The 23,078-nt window shown below is 47.2% G+C and overlaps 1 protein-coding gene across 1 annotated transcript in view; it reads right to left on the reverse strand.

Annotated features, from left to right (window-relative positions):
* The window catches only part of NCOR2 (nuclear receptor corepressor 2), a 170,045-nt gene that overhangs the window by 31,030 nt on the left and 115,937 nt on the right, over window positions 1-23,078 (reverse strand). Inside the window, 3 exon segments of the mRNA XM_070951279.1 lie at window positions 830-979; window positions 13,979-14,129; window positions 22,777-22,871. Of these exon segments, the coding sequence (XP_070807380.1) occupies window positions 830-979; window positions 13,979-14,129; window positions 22,777-22,871 (396 nt within the window).

Genomic DNA, 23,078 nt, shown 5'->3' on the forward strand with positions numbered 1-23,078 from the left:
CGTGGTCATGTGACCAAAATTTGGCGTTTGGCAACTGGTGTTTATTTATGACCTTTGCATGTCATGTGATCATGATGGGCAACCTTCCCAGCTGGCTTCTGACAACCAAAGTCGATGGGGAAGTCACGTCCGCTTAACGACAATACGGTTCACTTAACAATTGTGGTGATTTGCTTAACAACTCTAGCAAAAAAGTTGTTGTGGCCTGTCGGCCGCTGGCCCCTCCAGCAGCCAAATCAGATGAGGAGGCAGCATGGGAGTCAAGGCAACCTGAGAGCTCCGAGGGGAGAAGAGGGAATGAAGCTGGCAGAGAGAGAGGCGGAGCCTGGGCCGTCCTTCAGCCCTCAGATGGAGAGTCAACAGCCCTCAGGTCTGGAGGTGGCTGATGAGGAAGAGGAAGAACAGCTGGGTCCAGTGCCTGATAAGTGGATGTGCAATAGACAGAGGAGAGGAGAGCAGTGGAAATCTATGGGCCGGTCCTTGGGACGGAAGAGCCACTGCTGCTAGCGAAGCTCCACCCTAACTCTAGGGATAAAAGGCAGGGGGCGGAGATGAATAGATGTGGCAGACAACTATTTATCTCCCTGCCAGACAGACTTGTTAGCCTGTGGTGAGAGAGAAACTTTTTGCCAGGGCTGCTGGTGCTCCTAATAAAGGAATCATTGATTTAACTACAGAGGGTTTGGGGACAGAACAAAAGTAGTAAGAAGGGGCGCAACTCAGTTAACAAGGGCCTTGCTTAGCAGTGGAAATTTTGGGCTCCGTGTATGGTGGACGTAAGTCAAGGACTACTTGTACGATTGCTTCCAAGCTGTTTATCAAACCCCACCTTCTATATTAGCAGAGGAAAGTTCACGTCCGGATATCAGTCTGGCCGTCCTCCCTTCCATCATGTCGTATGTTCTCTTGGTGCCGGTCATCTCCTGCATCGCCGCGGTGCTCCTGCTGTTCTCTTTAGGGACCTGGTTAGCAACCCCACCTAGAAGAGAAGACAAGGAAAATGAGGAGAACAAAGGCACTCTGTCGAACTCCTGGCACAGCAGCATCCTGCCCCACTAAACTAAATGGAGCGGCGAACACAAGCTGTCCGTGGACCACAGCTCTTGCACAGAAGGCGTCCCGCCCCACTAAACAAGCAACACCAAGGACTGTTTCTAGTAAAACAGAGCGGCGAACACAAGCTGTCCGTGGACCACATCTCTTGCATGGAAGGCGTCCCGCCCCACGAAACGAGCGACACCAAGGACTGTTTCTAGTAAAACAGAACAGCGAACACAAGCTGTCTGTGGACCACAACTCTTGCACGGAAGGTGTCCCGCCCCACTAAACGAGCGACACCAAGGACTGTTTCTAGTAAAACAGAGCGGCGAACACGAGGTGTCCGTGGACCACAACTCTTGCACGGAAGGCGTCCCACCCCACTAAACGAGCAACACCAAGGACTGTTTCTAGTAAAAAGAGAGCGGCGAACACGACGTGTCCGTGGACCACAACTCTTGCACGGAAGGCGTCCCGCCCCACTAAACGAACGACACCAAGGACTGTTTCTAGTAAAACAGAGCGGCGAACACGACGTGTCCGTGGACCACAACTCTTGCACGGAAGGTGTCCCGCCCCACTAAACGAGCGACACCAAGGACTGTTTCTAGTAAAACAGAGCGGCGAACACGAGGTGTCCGTGGACCACAACTCTTGCACGGAAGGCGTCCCACCCCACTAAACAAGCAACACCAAGGACTGTTTCTAGTAAAAAGAGAGCGGCGAACACGACGTGTCCGTGGACCACAACTCTTGCACGGAAGGCGTCCCGCCCCACTAAACGAACGACACCAAGGACTGTTTCTAGTAAAACAGAACAGCGAACACGAGGTGTCCGTGGACCACAACTCTTGCATGGAAGGCGTCCCGCCCCACTAAACGAGCAACACCAAGGACTGTTTCTAGTAAAAAGGAGCAGAGAACACAAGGTGTCCGTGGACCACAACTCTTGCACGGAAGGCGTCCCGCCCCACTAAACGAGCAACACCAAGGACTGTTTCTAGTAAAACAGAACGGCGAACACAAGCTGTCTGTGGACCACAACTCTTGCACGGAAGGCGTCCCACCCCACTAAACGAGTGACACAAAGGACTGTTTTTAGTAAAACGGAGCAGAAAACACGAGCTGTCCGTGGACCACAACCCACACAATGTGTCTTGACTCCTGAACCTGGCCACCGACTCTGAACCTGGACTGGCTCACAAATCTGCTACAAATTCAGTTCCTCAGGCACCACCAGATGAACTCTCAAGAGTGCCACTCCGATTGGCGACTCTTGTTAAGTGTTGCACACTTGACACAAAGAACTTTGCAAGGAAAATTTGTCTCTATCAATGGTCTTTTTTTGTTTGTTTGTTTGTTTGTTTGTTTATTCGTTTGCAAGCCTCATTTGTCGATGGAGATTCTCAGTCATCCAGGTCATGGTTGTCCCAAAGGTGCTTTTTTTCAAGAGGCAAACCTAACTTCCTTCGTTATTCCTTGAAGACATTTCGCTTCTCCTCCAAGAAGCTTCGACCAAGGATAGATCTTGTCACAGCTACCGAGTCAGCCATCGGGAACAATAAACTAACAGACCAGAAGCAGAACAATGAAGGATGAAGGTATTTGCACCCTTCTCCAGTGCCCAAACACCTCCTTCCATGCTCATAATTTGTAAAATTCGAGACATTTGTCTGAAATGGTATAGGGGTTTCCTGCCTAAGCAGAGGGTTGGACTAGAAGACCTCCAAGGTCCCTTCCAACTCTGTTTTCTATTCCTATTCCTATTCCTATTCCTATTCCTTTTCTATCCTATCCTTTCCTATGCTATGCTATTGTCAAGTATTTGCAAGCCATTGGCACATGTGTCATATAGACGCCAGTGGAGGCAGAGAGTGTCTCCACCCCTATGTGGAAAGGAGGGGCTTACCCTGAGTATAAAACCCCCTCCAACCTTTTCCACCATGCTCTCCCCATCTTTCTCTTTTCATGTTTGTTCCTCATGAGACTTGATCTCTGTTGTACATACTTAATATGATTTATCATATGAATAAATACGTTTAAGACATTTATTTATGCATCTGCCTCTGAACTCTTCTATGCTCCTGGGTGTTTCTACGATCCCAATTCCATAGCTCTGCTATGCTATATTCTATTCTATTCTATTCTATTCTATTCTATTCTATTCTATTCTATTCTATTCTATTCTATTCTATTCTATTCTATTCTATTCTATTCTATCCTATTCTATCCTACTCTACTCTATTCTAATTCATTCCATTCCATTCTTTTCCACCATGCTCTCCCCATCTTTCTCTTTTCATGTTTGTTCCTCATGAGACTTGATCTCTGTTGTACATACTTAATATGATTTATCATATGAATAAATACGTTTAAGACATTTATTTATGCATCTGCCTCTGAACTCTTCTATGCTCCTGGGTGTTTCTACGATCCCAATTCCATAGCTCTGCTATGCTATATTCTATTCTATTCTATTCTATTCTATTCTATTCTATTCTATTCTATTCTATTCTATTCTATTCTATTCTATTCTATTCTATCCTACTCTACTCTATTCTAATTCATTCCATTCCATTCCATTTTCTAATCTATTCCTTTCTATTTTCTATTCTATTCCATTCCTTATTCCATTCCATTCTAGAAAGGAGAGCAGTGACATCTGTAGAAAGAGATCTGAACTTCATCATCTTGCCAGCTGCTAAAGGAAGATGCACCTGAGTCGAGGTGGCGCAGTGGTTAGAGTGCAGCACTAAATGCAGTGGCAGTTCAAATCTCACCGGCTCAAGGTTGACTCAGCCTCCCATCCTTCCGAGGTGGGTAAAATGAGGACCCAGACTGTTGGGAGCAACAGGCTGACTCTGTAAACCATTTAGAGAGGGCTGTACAAGCACTATGAAGTGGTATGTATGTATGTATATTTATTTATTTATTTATTTATTTATTTATTTATTTATTTATTTATTTATTTATTTATTATTTATTTATTTATTTATTTATTTATTTATTTATTTATTTATTTATTATTTATTTATTTATTTATTTATTTTTGCGATTTATATGCCGCCTTTCTCCCTAGGAACTCAAGGCGGCTTACAAAATGACAAATTCCAATACAAATCACAATGAAATAAAATTAAAATCAGCAACCCTATTAAAAACAGTTTAAAATTATGACAATGTATCCCCAAACGGATCAGTTAAGTTGACGGAAGAGCCACGTCTTCAGCTCGCGACGGAAGGAAAGGAGGTCGGGGGCTGTTCTGAGCTCGGTGGGCAATCCATTCCAGAGGGTCGGGGCTCCCACAGAGAACGCCCTCCTCCTGGGGGCCGTCAGCCGACATTGTTTGGCCGACGGCACCCTGAGGAGGCCGACTCTGTGAGAGCGCACAGGACGGTGGGAGAGCGGCTGGCGATAAGTCTAAGTGCTATTGCTATTGCTATTCTGAACGCAGATGACTGCCAGGCCAAGGTGAACAGTTTTTGGAAGGACCCTGCCACGTATGAGCCTCTGAAGAAGGATCCATCCCACCAGCAGTTTTAAGAAAAAGTTCATTCATTTCCTGCAACAATCAGAAACTTCTTGGATGAGAAGCAAACCGTCTTCAAGGAAGAAAACAAAACTAAGAAAATCCAGTTGTCTCTTGAAAAAACACCTTTGGGACAAGCCTCGTTTAGTACAGACAACAAAACCACTCCTTTGTGTATTTGTGTGTGTGTGCTTGGCCTGGGACAAGACAGCTGGCACGTAATGAAGCCATGCTGTTTTTTTATGATTTGTCATCCACGGGGCCTGGGGTTTTGCGATGATGCATATTTTATACAGATCTGCTTTCTAATCCGATTACTGTGTCGGGTAGGAGTTTATGACAACCGAAGTGCATATGCGCCCCATATATAAAACAAACAGGGAATAAACTCTTCTGGGGCAGCCATCTGTCTCTCCCGATAGCATCGTTTGGTTCCAGCAACCAAAGGCAAGGAAATTCCTGGGGACGGGGGGGGGGGGGGACCTGTATTCTAATAAAGGAGAATATTTGTAGCTCAGGGTTGACATGAAGGGCCCTTGGTGGTCTCTCTTTTTTTTTTTTTTTAATTTGATTTATATGCCGCCCTTCTCTGGAGACTCAGGGCGGCTTACAATGCGTTAAGCAATAGCCTTCATCCTTTTTGTATATTTTTTATACAAAGTCAGCTTATTGCCCTCACAACTGGGTCCTCAATTTACCTACCTTAGAAAGGATGGAAGGCTGAGTCAACCTTGAGCCTGGTGAGATTCGAACCTGCAGTAATTGCAGGCAGCTGGTGTTAAATTACAGTGCTTCTGTCTGTTGTGCTAAAGCAGGCTCCAGTCTCTGAGCTTGCTTGTTTCCTTGCCAATGTTTCATTACCCAACTAGGTAACATCATCAGTGCTAGAAGGGAGTGGGGTGTGTGGAGTGGCGGAGAAGGAAAAGGTGGACTGAAGCAAGCTCAGAGAGCACCACGGACGTTATAGTCTTCCTTCTCTTCTTCTCCGCCACTCTACAAACCCCACCGCCTTCTACCACTGATGTTGTTACCTAGCTGGGTAATGAAACGCTGCAAGAAAAGGAGCTCAGACGACACCCAGGAGCCCTCAAGCCTGTATTTTTTTCCTTTTTCCTTTTCAAATCACCCAGCCTGGTCTTTCAGCCCCACGTTTTGAGACACCGGATGTGTGTGTGTGTGCGTCTCTTATTATGTGTGTGCGAGCGTGCCAGAAAGTTATGGCTGCATCCTGTCATCAAGGAACATCTGCTCCAAAGTATTTCTAGGGCGAGGAGGAGGAGGAGGAGAAGAAGGGATGAGCCCCTACTTCCAGCCGACTCTGGTTCAATTATGGCAAAGGAACATGCGAGGAAAAGAAAACGCTTCCCTCAACATTTCTCCCTGCTTCTTTGCAGGCGAGTCATTATCCCGTTAAGAATCACCAATCTTCTGCAATTCAGCTGGGAGACGCTGCAAAATTTCATCTCATTAAAGACCTTTTATTGGAAAAGTAGCATCACGGCATCCAGGCACCGGCAGGGGGGCCGTTTCCCGCCTCCTGACGCCCCCCCTCCCATCTCCCCCCCCCTTCCTGCCCATCTGAACACACAGTCGCAGCTGTCTCGATAATCCAAGCCTTTCGTTTCCCTCGTTTCCTTTCCTAGAATGATGGCTAAGCTTCCAAAGAGAACATCTTAAAACCCTTTTTTCATTTTTTTTGGGGGGGTGGAGAAAAATATATACAGTAGTGTATTTATATACTGTATTTATATACAGTAGTGGCCAAAATTGTGGAAACCTTTTGGGAAAAGTTTTATTTTTGAGGTTTGATGGCTAATAACACCATATATATATATATATATTGGAGTTTCAAGATAATCCTATTCCACTGCTGGAATGGCCTGGGAAGAGCCCAGACCTTCACCCAATTGAAAATCTATGGAGCCAGGGTGAAATGCTGCCGGTTTGCTCCGGTAAACTACAGGTCCCGGCCAGTGGTGGGTTCCTCCCGGTTCCGCCTGGTTCTGCCAAGCTGGTAGCGGTGAAGATATGACATCACCGAACCGGTTCTGGGCCCCCCTCGCCCTCCCCACGTTATTCTTACCTTTTATTTGGCCCCACCCCCAATCTATTGCTGCCTTCTGAGTCCCAGCTGATGGCTAGAGGGAAAAAAACTGTTTAAACTCTTGCCGCGGGGCTTCAAAGGGCCGCCCTACAGCTGATCAGTGGTAAAAGGCAGTTTGGTGGTAGACCGGTGCCTCCAAAAACAAGTGAGTAGACCGGTGCCTGCAAAAATAAATGGGTAGACCAGAGCCTACAAAAATACATGAGTAGACCAGTGCCTGCAAAAATAAATGGGTAGACTGGTACAGCTCTTAAAAGCCTGGTAGACCAGTACCTCTGCTAAATCCTAAATAATTGTCACACGACCATCAAGCCACGCCCACAGAACTGGTAGTAAAAAAAATTTAGAACCCATCCCTGGTCCCGGCAAATAGGTAGTAAAAAAATACCTTAAAAAAGTAAAACAAAGAAAAAAAAAAAAAGAAAAAAGTTTCTGATGATCACAGCTGTGCCGCACGATTGTCAGAACCTTATTTTTTTTACTTTTTTAAAGCATTTTTTACTACCGGTTCCTGTGAATAGATAATAAAAAAACGCTTTAAAAAGGGGGGAGAAAGTTGGCCACGCCCACTCAGTCACATGACCCCCCACCAAGCCACGCCCACCAAGCCACGCCCACTGTAGCAACAAATTTTACATTTCACCACTGCAGCCGATTAAAGAAACTGGTTAGTCAGAAGTGACCCAGCAATAAAACTCAGTTAATAGAAGCCATCCTTCAATCTTGGTTTCACGTAATATCAGCTGCAGAACTCAAAGTCTTGGTTCACTCCATGGGAAGACGTTGTCAGGCCGTCATTCACGCTAAGGATTAACTGACATGGTGATCATTTTTGTATATCTCGTTTTTTCTACGTGTTTCACTTTTCTTCTTTATGCTGTAACTGCTATTCTAATAGCAAATCCTTCCTAAAAGTTATTGCATTACATTCTTGATTAAATTCTCTTTCCATTGATATATAATTTTATGGTACTACTAAAAAAAAAGTAGTTATTAGCTAGTTTTAGAAAATACAACTTTTCCCAAAAGATTCCCACAATTTTGGCCACTGCTGTACCGGCAATCCTCCCGTGACGACCACACAACTGAGCCCAAAAATGGATGTTGCTAAGCGAAACCGTTTGTTCAGCGAGTTTTGCCCCATTTTACAAACGTTCTGGTCCAAGTTGTTAAGTGAGTCACGGCTAGTAACACGGTTGTTAAGTGAATCCGGCATCCCCGCGGATTTTGCTCGTCGGAAGGTCGCGTGACCCCGGGACGCTGCAAACATCGTAAGTAAATGCAAGTTGTCAAGCATCTGAAATTTTGATCGTGTGACCTGCTAAGGGTCCTAAGTTGTGAAAAACGGTTATAAGTCACTTTTTTTCAGCCCCGTTGTAACTTTGAACAGTCACTAAATGAACTGTTGTAAATTCCCCAGCCAGCCATGGAAAGAGTGAGAAAGAAACTCAAGATACCCCCATCGAGTTACCACAGTTCATTTAGTGACCCTTCGAAGTCACAACAGCACTGAAAAAAAGTGACATATGACCATTTTTCACACAACCAGTGCAGTATCCTCACAGTCATCATCATCTCCTTTTTGTGACCCCATAATCCCTTGCGAGGGTGGAGTCTGGGCAACTGAATGGAGCTAGCAGAGCGTTTAATGGCCGGAGGCCTTTCCTGTCGCCAATGCGGAGTTTTGTTCGGCAGATATATTCTCATTGTGCCCATGGAGAGAAATATCTGCCTCTACCTAGGATCGAACTCACAGTCGCCTGATTTTGAGAAGAGAGCTCCACCTCTAGGCCACCGCACCACTTGCACTATCCTCACAGTGACATGATCAAAATTCGGAAACTTGGCAACTGACTCGTATTTACAACAGTTGAAGTGTCCTGGGCGGGTGTGTGTGTGTGTCATGTGATCCCCTTTTGGTGCGACTGTCTGACAAGCAAAGTCAATGGGGAGGCCAGATTCACTTACCGACCGTGGGCCTAACTGAACAACCGCAGCGATTCACTTAACAACTGTGGCAAGCAAGTGTCGTAAAATGGGACAAAACTCACTCAACAAACATCTCGCTTAACAACAGAAATCTGGGGCTCAATTCTGGTCATAAACTGAGGACTGCCTGTATTTGGTATAAGAGGGAGCAGAAGCAGAGGGGGGGGGTTGTGTGTTGTTATACCCTATAACCGTGATGGCAAACCTATGGCACATGTGCCCAAAGTGGCATGCGAAGCCATGTCAGGCGGCACGCGCGGCCTTGCCTGTTTGTCTTCAAGGGTTTCTGGGGCGCATGCGCGCACGACGATCAGCTGTCCTTCTTGTGCACAGCAGTGCCGAAAACCGGTGTGCGCATGCACGCCACCCTGCTGATTGTCAGATGCGCATGTGCTCCAGAACCTGGAGGTTTGGGTTTTCTGGAGCGCGATCCCTTTGCCAACGTGGCAGTGCCGAAAACCGGCCTGCACCTGCACGCCAGCCAGCTTATTATCGGGCACGCATGCATGCTAGAATCCGGAAGTGCGGCTTTTCTGGACCGCAGCCCTGATGAGTGTGTGAGCGACGTTTCCGCGCGACCTTTTTGGCACTCGGTGCCGAAAAGGTTCGCCATCCCTTGCCCTATAAAAACAAAGTCATGTAGCGTCCTAATAACCCAGCATTGTTCAGCCTTGGCAGTTTTTAAGAGATGTGGACATCAACTTCCAGAAACCAGAATTCTGGGAGTTGGAGTCCATGAAGCTGCCAAGGTTGAGAAATCCTGTCCTAAGGTTCCTCCGTTTTGTCTGGGTCATTTTTTTCCCCCGATTTTCCCCGACATCTGGGCTGTCTCAGCCAAGGGTCTTCTGAACATCTCTTGGCTGAACCTTCTCGCTCAACACTTGTTCTCTGGGACAAAAGCTAAGCAGAAGCACGAGAGGAGGAAGATGTCTCATCTCACCCCCAAGGACTTGACTCAGAGAGAGAGAGAGAGAGAGAGAGAGAGAGAGAGAGAGAGAGACAACAGCCGCGTCTGTTGTGTCTATAAAGCGAGCTTGGAGACCTGACCGAAAACCCCCAGAGATAATCCATGCCCTGCTCCATCTCCATGAAGAAAACAGCTCTCAAAAACTCAACTAGGGTTAGTCCATCACACGCCAGTTCAGAAAGCAAGGAGACGGTGTTCCCCTCAGCACAGGGGTGAAATGCTCCCGGTTCGGACTGGCTCGGGCGAGTAGGTAGCGATGGTGGCGGGCAGTTCGGAGAACTGGTAGCAAAAATGCCTGCCCCCCCATGCCCAGCTGAGCCGTGCGATCATCAGAGGCTTTTTTTCTTTTAAATGCCTCTGACGAGCCAAGCTCTGACGATCCTAGCTGAGTTGCCTGCCGATCAGGCAACTCAGCTTGGATCGTCAGAGCCATTTGAAAGCATTTTTTACATGGTTTTACATGTAAAAAATGGTTTTAAAAGTAAAAAAATAAAAAAAATTGGCCACACCCACCCAGTCACATTACCCCCCCCACCAAGCCACGCCCACAGGACCGGTAGTAACAAATTTTAGATTTCACCACTGCCTCAGCACCCCATCTCTTACTCAACATATACCCCCTGAGTAATACCGAGGAATTCATGGATCTCCAATCTTTCCTTCAGGAACTCAAGGTGGCACATGCACGAACGTGGGCTTCACATACTGTAGCAACTGGTTCACCCAGGACCGGAAATGTGAGCACACGCATGCGTGCGGGGTCACGAAACACGGCAATTCGCTCTTGTGTGCCGTCCACACATGTGTGTCGCGTAAAAAACAGCGATATAGGATGGGATTGCGCCTGGGAGGATGGGCAGGCCCACCCGCAGGTCGCTGACACCAGTTCTCCCGAACCGGTCTGAACCGGCTGAATACCACCTCTGGTCTTTCAGGAAAAGATCTTGAGAAGGTGGCTCAGTTGAGAAGAGGGACAGAGGCAGGTCCAAAGTCCATCAGCAAGCTTCCACAGCCAACAAAGAACTCAAATCTGGTATCCAGTCCAAGCTTTTCACCATGACACCTCCCCAGCTCTCTAGAAGAACCCAACCCATGGCCCAAAGAACTGAGAGGAGACAGAGAGGACCATTCTACAACATCTCTTTTTGGGGAACACAAGCTGTTTGTTGGCTGAGACCTCTTGTGCTTGGTTTCAATGTGGTGGTGAAGTGGTTAGAATGCAGGATTGCAAGCTAATTCTGCCGCCTACCAGGAATTTGATCCTGACCAACTCAAGGTTGACTCAGCCTTCCATCCTTCCGAGGTGGGTAAAATGAGGACCCAGATTGTTGAGGCCAACAAGCTGACTCTGTATACCACTTAGAGAGGGCTGGAAAGCACTGTGAAGTGATTCCTGTTTTTTTTTCCTTCCTTCCTTCCTTCCTTCCTTCCTTCCTTCCTTCCTTCCTTCCTTCCTTCCTTCCTTCCTTCCTTCCTTCCTTCCCTCCCTCCCTCCCTCCCTCCCTCCCATAACTTTGCCCATTGCCAGGAATTCAATCCTTGACTCAGCCTTCCATCCTTCCGAGGTGGGTAAAATGAGGACCCAGATTGTTGGGGGCAAGATGCCAACTCTTTAAACCACTTAGAGAGGGCTGTAAAACACTATGAAGTCTACGTGCTTTTGCTGATGTTCAGGATCAATAAACACAACCCAACTAGCATGCCACACCAACATCTTTCAGCTCTCGAAGAGAACGTAGGCGATGCAATTCAGAGAAAACCCCAAAAGATGTAACTTCACGATCAGAAGCCTTCAGCAATCAACGTCAGAAATGGTGTTAGGGTCTCCTGCTTGGGCGGGGGGGGGGGGGGTTTGGGGTTGGACTAGATGACCTAACAAGGTCCCTTCCAACTCTGTTAATCTAATCTAATCCATCTTCTCATCTAGCTCAGCTTACATTTGAAGAGTTATCCTTTGTCTGAAAAACAGCCGTTACGGGACGGGCTTTGGCCCTGCGGTGAAGATAAGATGCAACGGATGGAAAAAATGCTAATTGGGAGGAAAGAGCGTCCTTGCAGAGGGACGCTCAACCCACAGGACTTGTGATTTGCAAAGAGCGTGAAGGAGCACCTCGGGGCATCTCAGATTGACATCTGGCCCTTGTTCACCCCTCGGCTGTACTCAAGCGTCCCAATGACGCAGTCTGATCGAACGCACAAAACCGACTCTGCAAACTCGGCGGCTTAATCCTGACGTGTCACCGGAGGGGCAGAGAGGACATCCACGCTGACCTTAAACTCTGATCATCCTAGCCTGTAAACCCAGCTTTCCTTGGTAGGCTTAGCAGTGCAGTTCACACGGGAGAGCCAGAAGTCCAGAGAGGAAATATTACTCTCTGGTCTCCAAGTCTCCTACTAGAATTTAGAACTGAATAGAACTGGAAGGGACCTTAGAGGTCTTCTACTCCAGCCCCCTGCTCAAACAGGAGAACCTATACTATTTCAGATAACTTGAGTGTCCAGCCTCTTCTTAAAAACCTCCAGTGATGGAGTGCCCATGATTTCTGGTGGCAAGCTGCTCCGCTGGTTAATTGTTCTCACTTTTAGGAAGTTTCTCCTTAGTTCTGGGTTGCTTTTCTCCTTGATTAGCTTTCATCCATTGCTTCTTATCCTGCCTTCTAGAAAATAAATTAATCCCCTTTTTCTTTGTGGCAGCCCCTCAAATACTGGAAGACTGCTTTCATGTTGTTGTCCTCCCCAGTCTTTCTTTTTGGTAAACTGTTCCTGCAACCGTTGTTCATCGTGTTTTAAACTCCAGCCCCCTAATCATCTTTGTGGCTCTTTTCTGCACTCTTTCCAGAGTCTCAACATCTTTTTTATAATAAAGGTAAAAGTAAAAGTTCCCATCCCACATATGTGCTTGTCGTTCCCAACTCTAGGGGGCAGTGCTCATCTCCGTTTCAAAGCCAAAGAGCCAGCACTGTCTGAAGATGTCTCTGTGGTCATGTGGCCAGCAGGACTCAACGCCAAAGGCACATGGAACGCTGTTATCTTCCCAACAAAGGTGGTCCCTATTTTCTACTTGCATTTTTTTATGTGCTTTCGAACTGCTAGGTTGGCAGAAGCTGGGACAAGTTCGGGAGCTCACCCCATTACGTGATACTTGGGATTCAAACCGCTGAACTGCCGACCTTTCGATCGACAAGTTCAGCGTCTTAGCCAATGAGCCACTGCGTCCCTTTAACCTTCAACCTTTGGGGGGGGTTGGAAAACAGGGGCGAGTGACAGGAAGCTCATCAACGCCAGCTCAACCAAGCAACGGCGGCCAGAAACATCTGAAGGAGTTCTCCATCACTCCTGAAACCTTGTATTGGGGCCTTTCATCCAAAACATGGGAGCCCCCAAATCAGGGGTGAAATCCAGCAGGTTCTGACAGGTTCTGGACAACCGGAAGTGGAAATTTTGAGCAGTTCGGAGAACCGCCAAATGCCACCTCTGGCTGGCCCCAGAGTGGGGAGGGAATGGGGATTTTGCAGTATCCTTCCCCCAGGAGTGGGGTGGGAATGGAGATTTTGCAGTATCCTTCCCCCAGGGGTGGGGTGGGAATGGAGATTTTGCAGTATCCTTCCCCCAGGAGTGGGGTGGGAATGGAGATTTTGCAGTATCCTTCCCCCGGAGTGGGGTGGGAATGGGGATTTTGCAGTATCCTTCCCCCGGAGTGGGGTGGGAATGGAGATTTTGCAGTATCCTTCCCCCGGAGTGGGGTGGGAATGGGGATTTTGCAATATCCTTTCCCCAGGAGTGGGGTGGGAATGGTTATTTCGCAGTATCCTTCCCCTAGAGTGGGGTAGGAATGGAGATTTTGCAATATCCTTTCCCCAGGAGTGGGGTGGGAATGGTTATTTTGCAGTATCCTTCCCCTGGAGTGGGGTGGGAATGGAGATTTTGCAATATCCTTTCCCCAGGAGTGGGGTGGGAATGGTTATTTTGCAGTATCCTTCCCCTGGAGTGGGGTGGGAATGGGGATTTTGCAATATCCTTCCCCCAGGAGTGGGGAGGGAATGGGGATTTTGCAGTATCCTTCCCCCAGGAGTGGGGTGGGAATGGAGATTTTGCGGTATCCTTCCCCTGGAGTGGGATGGGAATGGGGATTTTGCAGTATCCTTCCCCTGGAGTGGGGTGGGAATGGGAATTTTGCAGTATCCTTCCCCTGCCATGCCCACCAAGCCACGCCCACCAAGCCACGTCCACAGAGCCGGTAGTAAAAAAAAATTGGATTTCACCACTGCCCCAAATACTCCCTTGGGAGGTTTCCTCACCCGTGGGGCGACCAAGCAGCGGGATTCCCAGTCGAAGCGAGCTTCCACTCACCATCGTAACTCAGGATATGTCCTTTCTTCCCCTCGTAGATGACGTGTCCCTTGGGCAGCGCCTCGTCCCTTGCCTTCTCCGCTCTGCTGGTGCTGTCTTCTCCAATTACCTTGGTAATGGTTCCTTTGTACAGCACTTCAGCCGGGGTACCCTTGGAAAGAGACCAAAGAGCCTGATTTAACAGCGTCACGAGCCATTAAGGCAGAAAACAGCAAAGCAGAACGACACACGGGCGTTAACGCAGGCCCAGGCGGACCAACGAGCGACGGATTCCAAGAAACAGACCCGAACAAAGGAGAACAATCTCGAGCTAAATACCAGCTGGGAACTCTTGTTTCCTGTCACACGCGTGACAGGCAAAAGGCTACGGCCGAACGATCAGAAGAACCATCAGGATGGTGAGATCAAACTTTGGGGTGGGCGGTTATGTTTTGTTTTAACGTTCGGAGGACACGGGAAGAGCAGACCATGGAAAATATTGGATTCTGCAGAACTAACAGCTAGGCAAGGAGCCAGAGATGGAGACCTGTGAAGTAGAGGGTGAAGCTGAAATGAAGGCAGGTGTATTCACACACACACACACACACGTACAAAACACATCCTGCGTCTCCCTTTCAACCCCCTCAGTTCTCTTCCAGCTTCAACGTTTATTCCTCTCTACAAATGTACCAGGTTGTACAAGATTTGTTTTCCTTTCCTTGGGCCCTTGTGAAATGAGACCGGTGAATTTTCACTGCTTGAATACAGGTTCTTCGTTTGAAGGATCAGGTTGTCTATTCCACTCGGAAGCTCAACGAACATCTAGGCACAGAAAAGACTATCCATATTATCCTTTCCCCCCCGAAAATAAGACCTAACCAGAAAATAAGCCCTAGCATGATTTTCCAGGATGCTCGTAATATAAGCCCTACCTTCAAAATAAGCCCGTTAAGATTGTCAGCCAGATGGGTGCATTTAGTACCTTATTTTCCCCAAAATAAGATCTAACCAGAAAATATGCCCTAATGTGTCTTTTGGAGCAAAAATTAATATAAGACCTGGTCTTATTTTCGAGGAAACATGGTAAGAGCCTGTGGTGGCACAGTGGTTGCAGTGTACTATTGCAGACTACTTCTGCTGACTGCCTGCAATTTGGCAGCTCAAATCTCACCAGGCTCAAGGTTGACTCGGCTTTCCCTCCTTCCGAGGTGGGTAAAATGAGGACCCAGATTGTTGGGGGGCAAGAGGCTGACTCTGTAAACTGCTTAGAGAGGGCTGCCAAGCACTGTGAAGTGGTATATAAGTCTAAATGCTATTGCTCTTCCTTTCCTTCCTTCCTTCCTTCCTTCCTTCCTTCCTTCCTTCCTTCCTTCCTTCCTTCCCTCCCTCCCTCCCTCCCTCCTTCCTTCCTTCCTTCCTTCCTTCCTTCCTTCCTTCGTCCCCTGCTAGCACTTCAATCCTGACTGGCTCAAGATTGACTCGGCCTTCCATCATTCCGAGGTGGGTAAAATGAGGACCCAGATTGTTGGGGGCAAGAGGCTGACTCTGTAAACTGCTTAGAGAGGGCTGCCAAGCACTGTGAAGCAGTATATAAGTCTAAATGCTGTTGCTATCCAAACCCATTGCCAACCTTGGGTCCCAAACTTCATTCTCCAAGAATCAGAGGTGGGTAAATGATACTCTGATGTTTGGGTTTGCTGGGAATCAGATCTGAATTATTTTGCACGCCAAGCACACGCCTTGCCACTGAGCAACGTTTCGCGTTTCCCAAGTGACTGGGTGGGGCTCCTAAAGCTTTAGTTTGCATCCAACTGCAGGACCAGACTTGACAAAACACATTGACAAGCTGGTTGGTGGCGCTCCTGCCAGAAATAAGGACTAATATGCTTAAAGATAAGAGCGCCTACGTCTAAATGCTCACAAGCATGCTCAGTCCACTACCTACCCTGTCTTGTGGCTGACTCGCACTCAGGAACATTTTGAAAAAAAGATGCTGCTTTTTGCAATCCTAACTCTTAGCACCTATTTACCGTGTTTCCCTGAAAATAAGACCCTGTCTTATATTTTTTTGAAACCCCGAAATAAGCGCTTGGCCTTATTTTGGGGGAGGTCTTATTATGTTGGGGCGTGTGGAGCAAGATGGGGCTCCTCTTGCCGTCTTACCTGATTTCCAGCTCTGCATTTAAATATTTTCGGGGAGGGCTTATTTTCAGGGGAAGGCTTATTTTACTGCATGCACTCAAAAGCCCGATTGGGTTTATTATCAGGGGAGGTCTTATTTTCAGGGAAACAGGGTAAGATGTTGCTACAGCTATCATTGGTTGACTTCTGGCAACTGATGCCCTACGTCAGTGGTTCCCAACCTCTGGTCCGCAGACCCCCGGGAGGCCGTGAGGTCGTCCCAGGGGGGTGTCTGTGAATGTTTGATGCAATCTAATGCTTTAAATCTTGAGTTAGGTCTTAGAGGTCTGTGGCCACAAAAGGTATTTAAAGGGGTCCACGGTGAAGAAAAGATGAAAATCACTGCCCCAGATCAACTGCGCCACCAGTATCACTCTAGAATTCAAATGCGGTCGACGTAGGTTGAGATTATGCCTGTGGCTTTACTGTGTCTGGACATGTTCTGGTAGCAGTGGAGAAATTTCATTACCGCATCCTACTACTGATTTCTTAAGGCAGGGGTGTCAAACTCACGGCCCAGGGGCCAGATCCGGCCCGCAGGGTGCTTAGATCTGGCCTACGGGGCCGCCCTGGAAACAGCAAAGACCACAGTGCTTCTGCCAGCGAAAACGGAGCTCGAGAGGACCGAATGCAAGCTCACAAGCTCCATTTTCGCTGGCAGAGGGTTGTGGGAAGCCGTCGCAGCTGAAAATGGAGCTTGGGAGCCCATTTTCAGTGGCAGAGCACTCGGGCACCACAGGTGCTGCTGACATGCATGACGTCAAGCTGGCCACGCCCCCAACCCAGAGGTGAAATGCTCCCAGTTTGGACCGGATTGCCTGATCCGGTAGCGATGGCGGCGAGTAGTTTGGAGAACCGGTAGCAAAAATCCCTGCCCCCTCCCAATGCCCAGCTGAGCCGCACGATCATCAGAGGCTTTTTTTTTTTTTTTACTTTTAAAAGCATTTTTTCTACAACCTCTTCCGATGAAAAAATGCTTTTAAAAGTAAAAAAAAAGCCTCTGATGATCGCGCGGCTCAGCTGGGATCGTCAGAGGCTTTTCAAAGCATTTTTTTCTGCAACCTCTTGGCCGAAGAGGTGGTAAAAAAATTGCTTTGAAAAGTCTCTGACGGTCCCAGCTGAGTTGCCTGATCAGCAGAGGCTTTTCAAAGCATTAGAAAAAATGCTTTGAAAAGTTAAAAAAAAAAAAAGTTGGCCACGCCCACCCAGTCACATTACCCCCCTCACCAAGCCACGCCCACAGAACTGGTAGTAACAAATTTTACATTTCACCACTGCCCTAACCTCTCTAAGGTCAAACACAACCCCCTGCCTTAAGGGCAGAGGTTGGACTAGGGCAGGGCCCTAATCTTTGCAACCTAATGGCCCAGCTTGGGGGGGGGTGTGGAAACATGGGAATTGGGCCGTGCGAGCAACAAGTGCACACACGGCCCTCGTGCAAGTGGTGGGCTGGCGTGCATGCACACAGCTCGACTTGCACAAGGGGCGGGCTGGCACACAGGCACGAGAAGGCCTGCCGTCCCACCACTCACGCAAACTGAGCTGTGTGCGCACGTGTGCTCGCTTCGGCCAGCCACTCTCGTGGCCCAATTCTGAATAGGCCACGGCCCGATAGTGGACTGCAGCCCAGGAGACTAGGGCATAGGCCTGGGGTGTTAGAAGGGTAGTTGCTTGGATGTTCTTAGGAGCAATTGAGGTTCAGGGACAGTGGGCAGAACCCAATCCAGCCAGAGAGTAAGACCGGGCAGTCTTCATTTAATGACAGTCTCATTTTGCGACCTCTCACAGATACGTTAATAAAGTAACTTTGCAACCAATCATTGCGTTTACAACCTTTGCAGGCCCGTACCGAAAAGGAAAGCTGAAGTTAGATCATAAGCACCGTTGTGGTTTCCTTTAGCAATGGCTTCCCTTAATGACTGAGTTGCCAGTCTCAATTGTGGTCACTAAAACGAGGATGTCCTGCACCAATTCGAAGAGCAATAACACTCTTGGGATCCAACTGACCAGAGTCTCGGAGTTTCTCCGAGTAACATCAACAGAGACACCGCATTACCAATATGGCACAGAGAGGCCTCCATTTCAGCACCCGAATTCAAGGGCTTGGCGTTAAAAAGAGACAAAACACACCGATCAGCTTCGGCGCACATGCTCACAGGAGAACATGATCAGATGGCTTTAGGGAAGGAAACCTCTGGAACATCCGTCTTCTGCAGCCCATATTTGCAGACGGGTACTACTGCAACGCAACAGACCATGAATGGATCTTAAAGCTTTGCAAACGAGACCGCTGGTCATTCCCATCGGCAAACCCCGATGCGCTGGATGCTAAATCCAGTTAGATCACCCCATGGGTGGCACCATCACGCGCATAGATTTTAGGCAAGCCCCTAATCCGAAAAAGCATGCAAATAAAAGCTTCATTTAATGAACCATTCCCGAGGGAGAGAATGGGACAACTTGCCAGAGCGAACTCGCCGCGGGACAATTTAACCATTCTATTTTAATTATTTAAACCCGATTTTGATTTTTGCCTGTCGAAGTTTCATCCTGCCCCGCCTTCAGCATCCTTTAATTGCTCTTTAATTATCCATTGTTTCTTTCATATTAGTGTAACTTTTGTCTCGCAGCGAGTTGTCACAGACGGACAGAGGCCGTGCCTTCTTCCCAAAGCCCATGCTCCTTGCTGAATCATTAGTCTCGATTGATCTCTCCAACAGCACGGATACAGAGATTAACAGAGTTGGAAGGGACCTTGTAGGTCATCTATTCCAACCCCCCACCCAAGCAGGAGACCCTACACCATTCCTGACAGATGGCAGTCCAGTCTCTTCTTGAAAGCTTTCAGGGATGAAGCTCCCACAACTTCTGAAGGCAACTTCTGTTCCATGGGTTGATTGTTCTCACTGTCAGGAAATTCCTCCTTATTTCCAGGTTGAATCTCTCCTTGTTCAGTTTCCATCCATTATTCCTTCTCTGGCCTTCAGGTGCTTTGGAGAATAGAGTGACCCCCTTCCTCCTCTCTGTGGCAGCCCCTCAAATATTGGAAGACTGCTATCCTGTCTCCGCTGGTCCTTCTCTTCACTAGACTAGCTATGCCCAGTTCCTGCAACCATTCTTCATGCTTTAGTCTCCAAGCGTTAAATCATCTTAGTTAGATTCAGATTAACAGAGTTGGAAGGGACCTCATAGGTCATCTAGTCCAACCCCCCACCCAAGCAGGAGACCCTCCACCATTTCTGACAGATGGCAGTCCAGTCTCTTCTTGAAAGCCTCCAGTGATGAAGCTCCCACAACTTCCGAAGGCAACTTCTGTTCCATAGATTGATTGTTCTCACTGTCAGAAAATTTCTCCTTATTTCTAGGCTGAATCTCTCCTTGTTCAGTTTCCATCCATTATTCCTTGTCTGGCCTTCGGGTGCTTTGGAAAATAGCTTGACCCCCTTCCTCCTCTCTGTGGCAGCCCCTCAACTATTGGAAGTCTGCTATCCTGTCTCCCCTGGTCCTTCTCTTCACTAGACAGGCCCAGTTCCTGTTTCTTCACATGCCTCCAGCCCCCTAATGATCTTGGTTGCACTGAAAATAGTAACTTGCGATTGGTCCTCGCACTTACAACCATGGCAGCATCTCCCCCCATTCACATGATCAAATTCCAAGTGCTTGGCAACCGGCTAGTGTTTACAATGTTGTAGCTGGCTTCAGACAATCGAAGTCAATGGGGAAAGCTGAATTCACTTACGAACAGCCGTGATTTATTTAACATGGCAAAACAGGTCGTCACATTGGCCACCTCATCTTTACCGACCACCTCGCTTAGTGACAAAAATTGCCATCGCAAAGTCGAGGAGTATCCGTATTTTGTGTGTCGGTGGCATTCACGCTGCATGCAAATGCCGGCCATGGACGCCCATGTGAAGATTGGCACGGCCGTGCAAACCACACAACTGAATGCCAAGGATGGGTTTTGCATCCCTTTGACGTAAACCGCCATGAATGAGATAAAATCCCTGGGAGGGAAGAGTTAATTTTTAATATATATATATATATATATATATATATAAAAATAATTATTTTGGGATTATTTTGGATGCAACAGACGCTTTGCAGGGACGTCTGCAGAGGTTCCAGATAAATTCCGAATTATCTTATTATTCTGCATCTTAAGACAGGAAACCAGCCCTCCTATCTGATGTTATCTGAACCGGTAATTGGGAAAGCGATGCTCACCATTAATTAAAGTTTCTGGGATGACACATCACTGAAAACCTCCCACATTTTTTTATTTTATTTTTTTTCTCTTGGGGATAGCAGAGAAACATTGCAGAGTTCCTCCCCCTTTTTACTAGGTTAACCCCTTCAATCTTTGTGGATTTATGAATTCATTAAATTTAGATAAATTGCCCGTCTGCAGGGTCGCCCGATGCTGAACAGTGCACGTCAATCAAACAAAAACAACGCTAACAAAGTCCTTAAAAAGGTCTTAATTAGAAAAAAAACCCAAAACAACCACATTGGAAACCAGATCCTAAAAACAGGAGAATATTATTTTCAACTCATCAAATATTTGGAACGGAGCAAGAGGCAGGCGAGGATAAACGTCTCCAAGAAGCAGCAAAAGTGCTAGCTGTTTAAATGGAATTATAAACTACCCTAGTGAAAAAGACTTATTTCAACAATGTGATATTGTTGTTGTTAGTCGCAAAGTTGTGTCCGACCCATCGCGACCCCATTCATTTTATTTGATTTTAAATTTTGTATATCTATGTGTTTTATTTCATGGCTGTACACCGCCCTGAGTCCTTCGGGAGTAGGGCGGTATAGAAATTCAATAAAATAAATAAATAAATAAATAAATAAATAAATAAATAAATAAATAAATAAATAAATAAATAAATTGCCATGAAGGGCTGACCTTCATGCTTGGGAGCCCACTCAAGCCGTCTTCTGTGCCCCAGCAGAGCATTGTAATGTCACAAGAGGCTGATAAACACTATCAGATTTTCTGGAGAAGGAGCCAGAGATTAAAATCTTCCTGATTATTACTTAGCACAGGGGTCTGCAATCTTAAACACTCAAAGAGCCATTTGGACCCGTTTCCCACAGAAAAGAAAACACCGGGAGCCACAAAACCTTCCTGTGCCTGACTATTTCTTGAGAGGCCACAAAACTAGCATATGTAGTTGAATTAAACGTTCTGTTTTCTTCTGAAACTTTTCTTTTCTTGGATTTATCCATGGTTGGCTTACCGGGGGTTGAAAAGCTCAATAAATCGCGTGCCGGTGGGTGTCGCACATTGGCGGTTGTGACGCATATTTTGAGTGACAGGGAGCCACAGCAGAGGGGTGAAAGAGCCACATGCAGCTCCAGAGCTGCAGGTTGCTGACCTCTGATTTAGCAGGATTTCTGGATTAATCTTTAATTAATCTGTAGCAACGTGGGATCAAGTTTTGATTTTAGACAAGATCATTTTTTGGCTGATTAGCATCAGAGGTGGGTTATCGTTGTTGTTAGTGGTGAAGTCGTGTCCGACCCATCGCGACCCCATGGACCACGTTCCTCCGGGCCTTCCTGTCCTCTACCATCCTCTGGAGTCCATTTAAGCTCACGCCGACTGGTGCAGGGACTCCATCCAGCCACCTCCTTCTCTGCCGTCCCCTTCCTTTTCTTTTGCCCTCAATCGTTCCCAGCATTGGGCTCTTCTCCAGTGAGTCCTTCCTTCCCCCCTTCAAAACTGTCTCATGGCAGCTGAACCCGAGGTTTATTTTTCCAAGGAAAGGAGCTGAGAACGCCAGCGTTCTCATAACGTATCTTTAAAGATCTGAATGTCAGCCAGGAAGGAGGAGGAGGAGGAGGAGAAAAAGAAGGGAATTAAAAAAAAAAAAAACACCAAAAGAATTTTCTCTGCTCCGTTTCCAGAGAAAGCAATAACTGGAGAGAGTACAAAGCTATCACCCATTTGGCAAGCCTTCCGTCTCTAACGCTGATTGATGGGAACCATGGATTCTTTGCGCTCTCTCTCTCTCTCTCTCTCTCTCTCTCTCTCTCTCTCTCTCTCTGTGTGTGTGTGTGTGTGTGTGTGTGTGTGTGCGTGTGTGTGTGCCTGGGGAAATGTCTGGAAAGAGCTTGAGGGATCTCAAAGTGCAGTTCACATTTCCTAAGGAAAAGATACAGCTCCTCTTTTCCACCCGCTGAAGAAAACCGATCACATTCTGAACCTGGGTTGAGTTCCTCCTGGGCCATTCCTTGACAATATGATTGATTTCAAGGCCAGCCAAAGGTATTCAGGAGGTATTAACCTTCCCAGGTCTTCTTCATCTTCTAGGACAATATGGTTGGCTTTGAGACCAGCCAAAGGTCTTTAGGAGTTATTAACTATCCCAGGTCTTCTTCCATTTTCTAGGACAATATGGTTGGCTTCAAGACCAGCCAAAGGTCTTTAGCAGATATTAACCATCCCAGATCTTCTTCATCTTTTTGTGCCCTCCTCAATCTTTGACAGGTCATAACATTCATAACATTCTCCACCATAACATTTCATAACATTCTCCACCATAGGTTCTTCTCATCACCAAGACATTTCCAATCCACTTCTGGTGCACTCCTAGAAAATTCTCCCCACCCCCAAAGAGAAGACTTACATGTGTGATGGAACCTCGATATGTGATGGTAGATTCCGAGGGTGGCCTTGTGCTGGGGATCCCTTTAATGATGCTTCCTCCTGACAAGGAGGTACCTGCAGGAGACAACCAACAAGAAGAGCTGATACTTTCAAAAAAATCATTTACGGGTTGTCACCCACCTGCCTGTTCCAGGACATTTGGGGGGTGGGGGAAAGGCAGCTTCAAACAGATGTATGGGCCAATGAGCCCAGCACTGCTTCTGCAGGTTGGAGAGCTTCTCCTAATGGCTTAGACCAAGGGTGTCAAACTCAAGGCTCACG

The sequence above is a fragment of the Pituophis catenifer genome, unplaced genomic scaffold (assembly GCF_029215685.1).
Source record: "Pituophis catenifer annectens isolate HBS135680 unplaced genomic scaffold, rPitCat1.0.hap2 SCAF_10, whole genome shotgun sequence".
Classification (NCBI taxonomy): Eukaryota; Metazoa; Chordata; class Lepidosauria; order Squamata; family Colubridae; genus Pituophis; species Pituophis catenifer.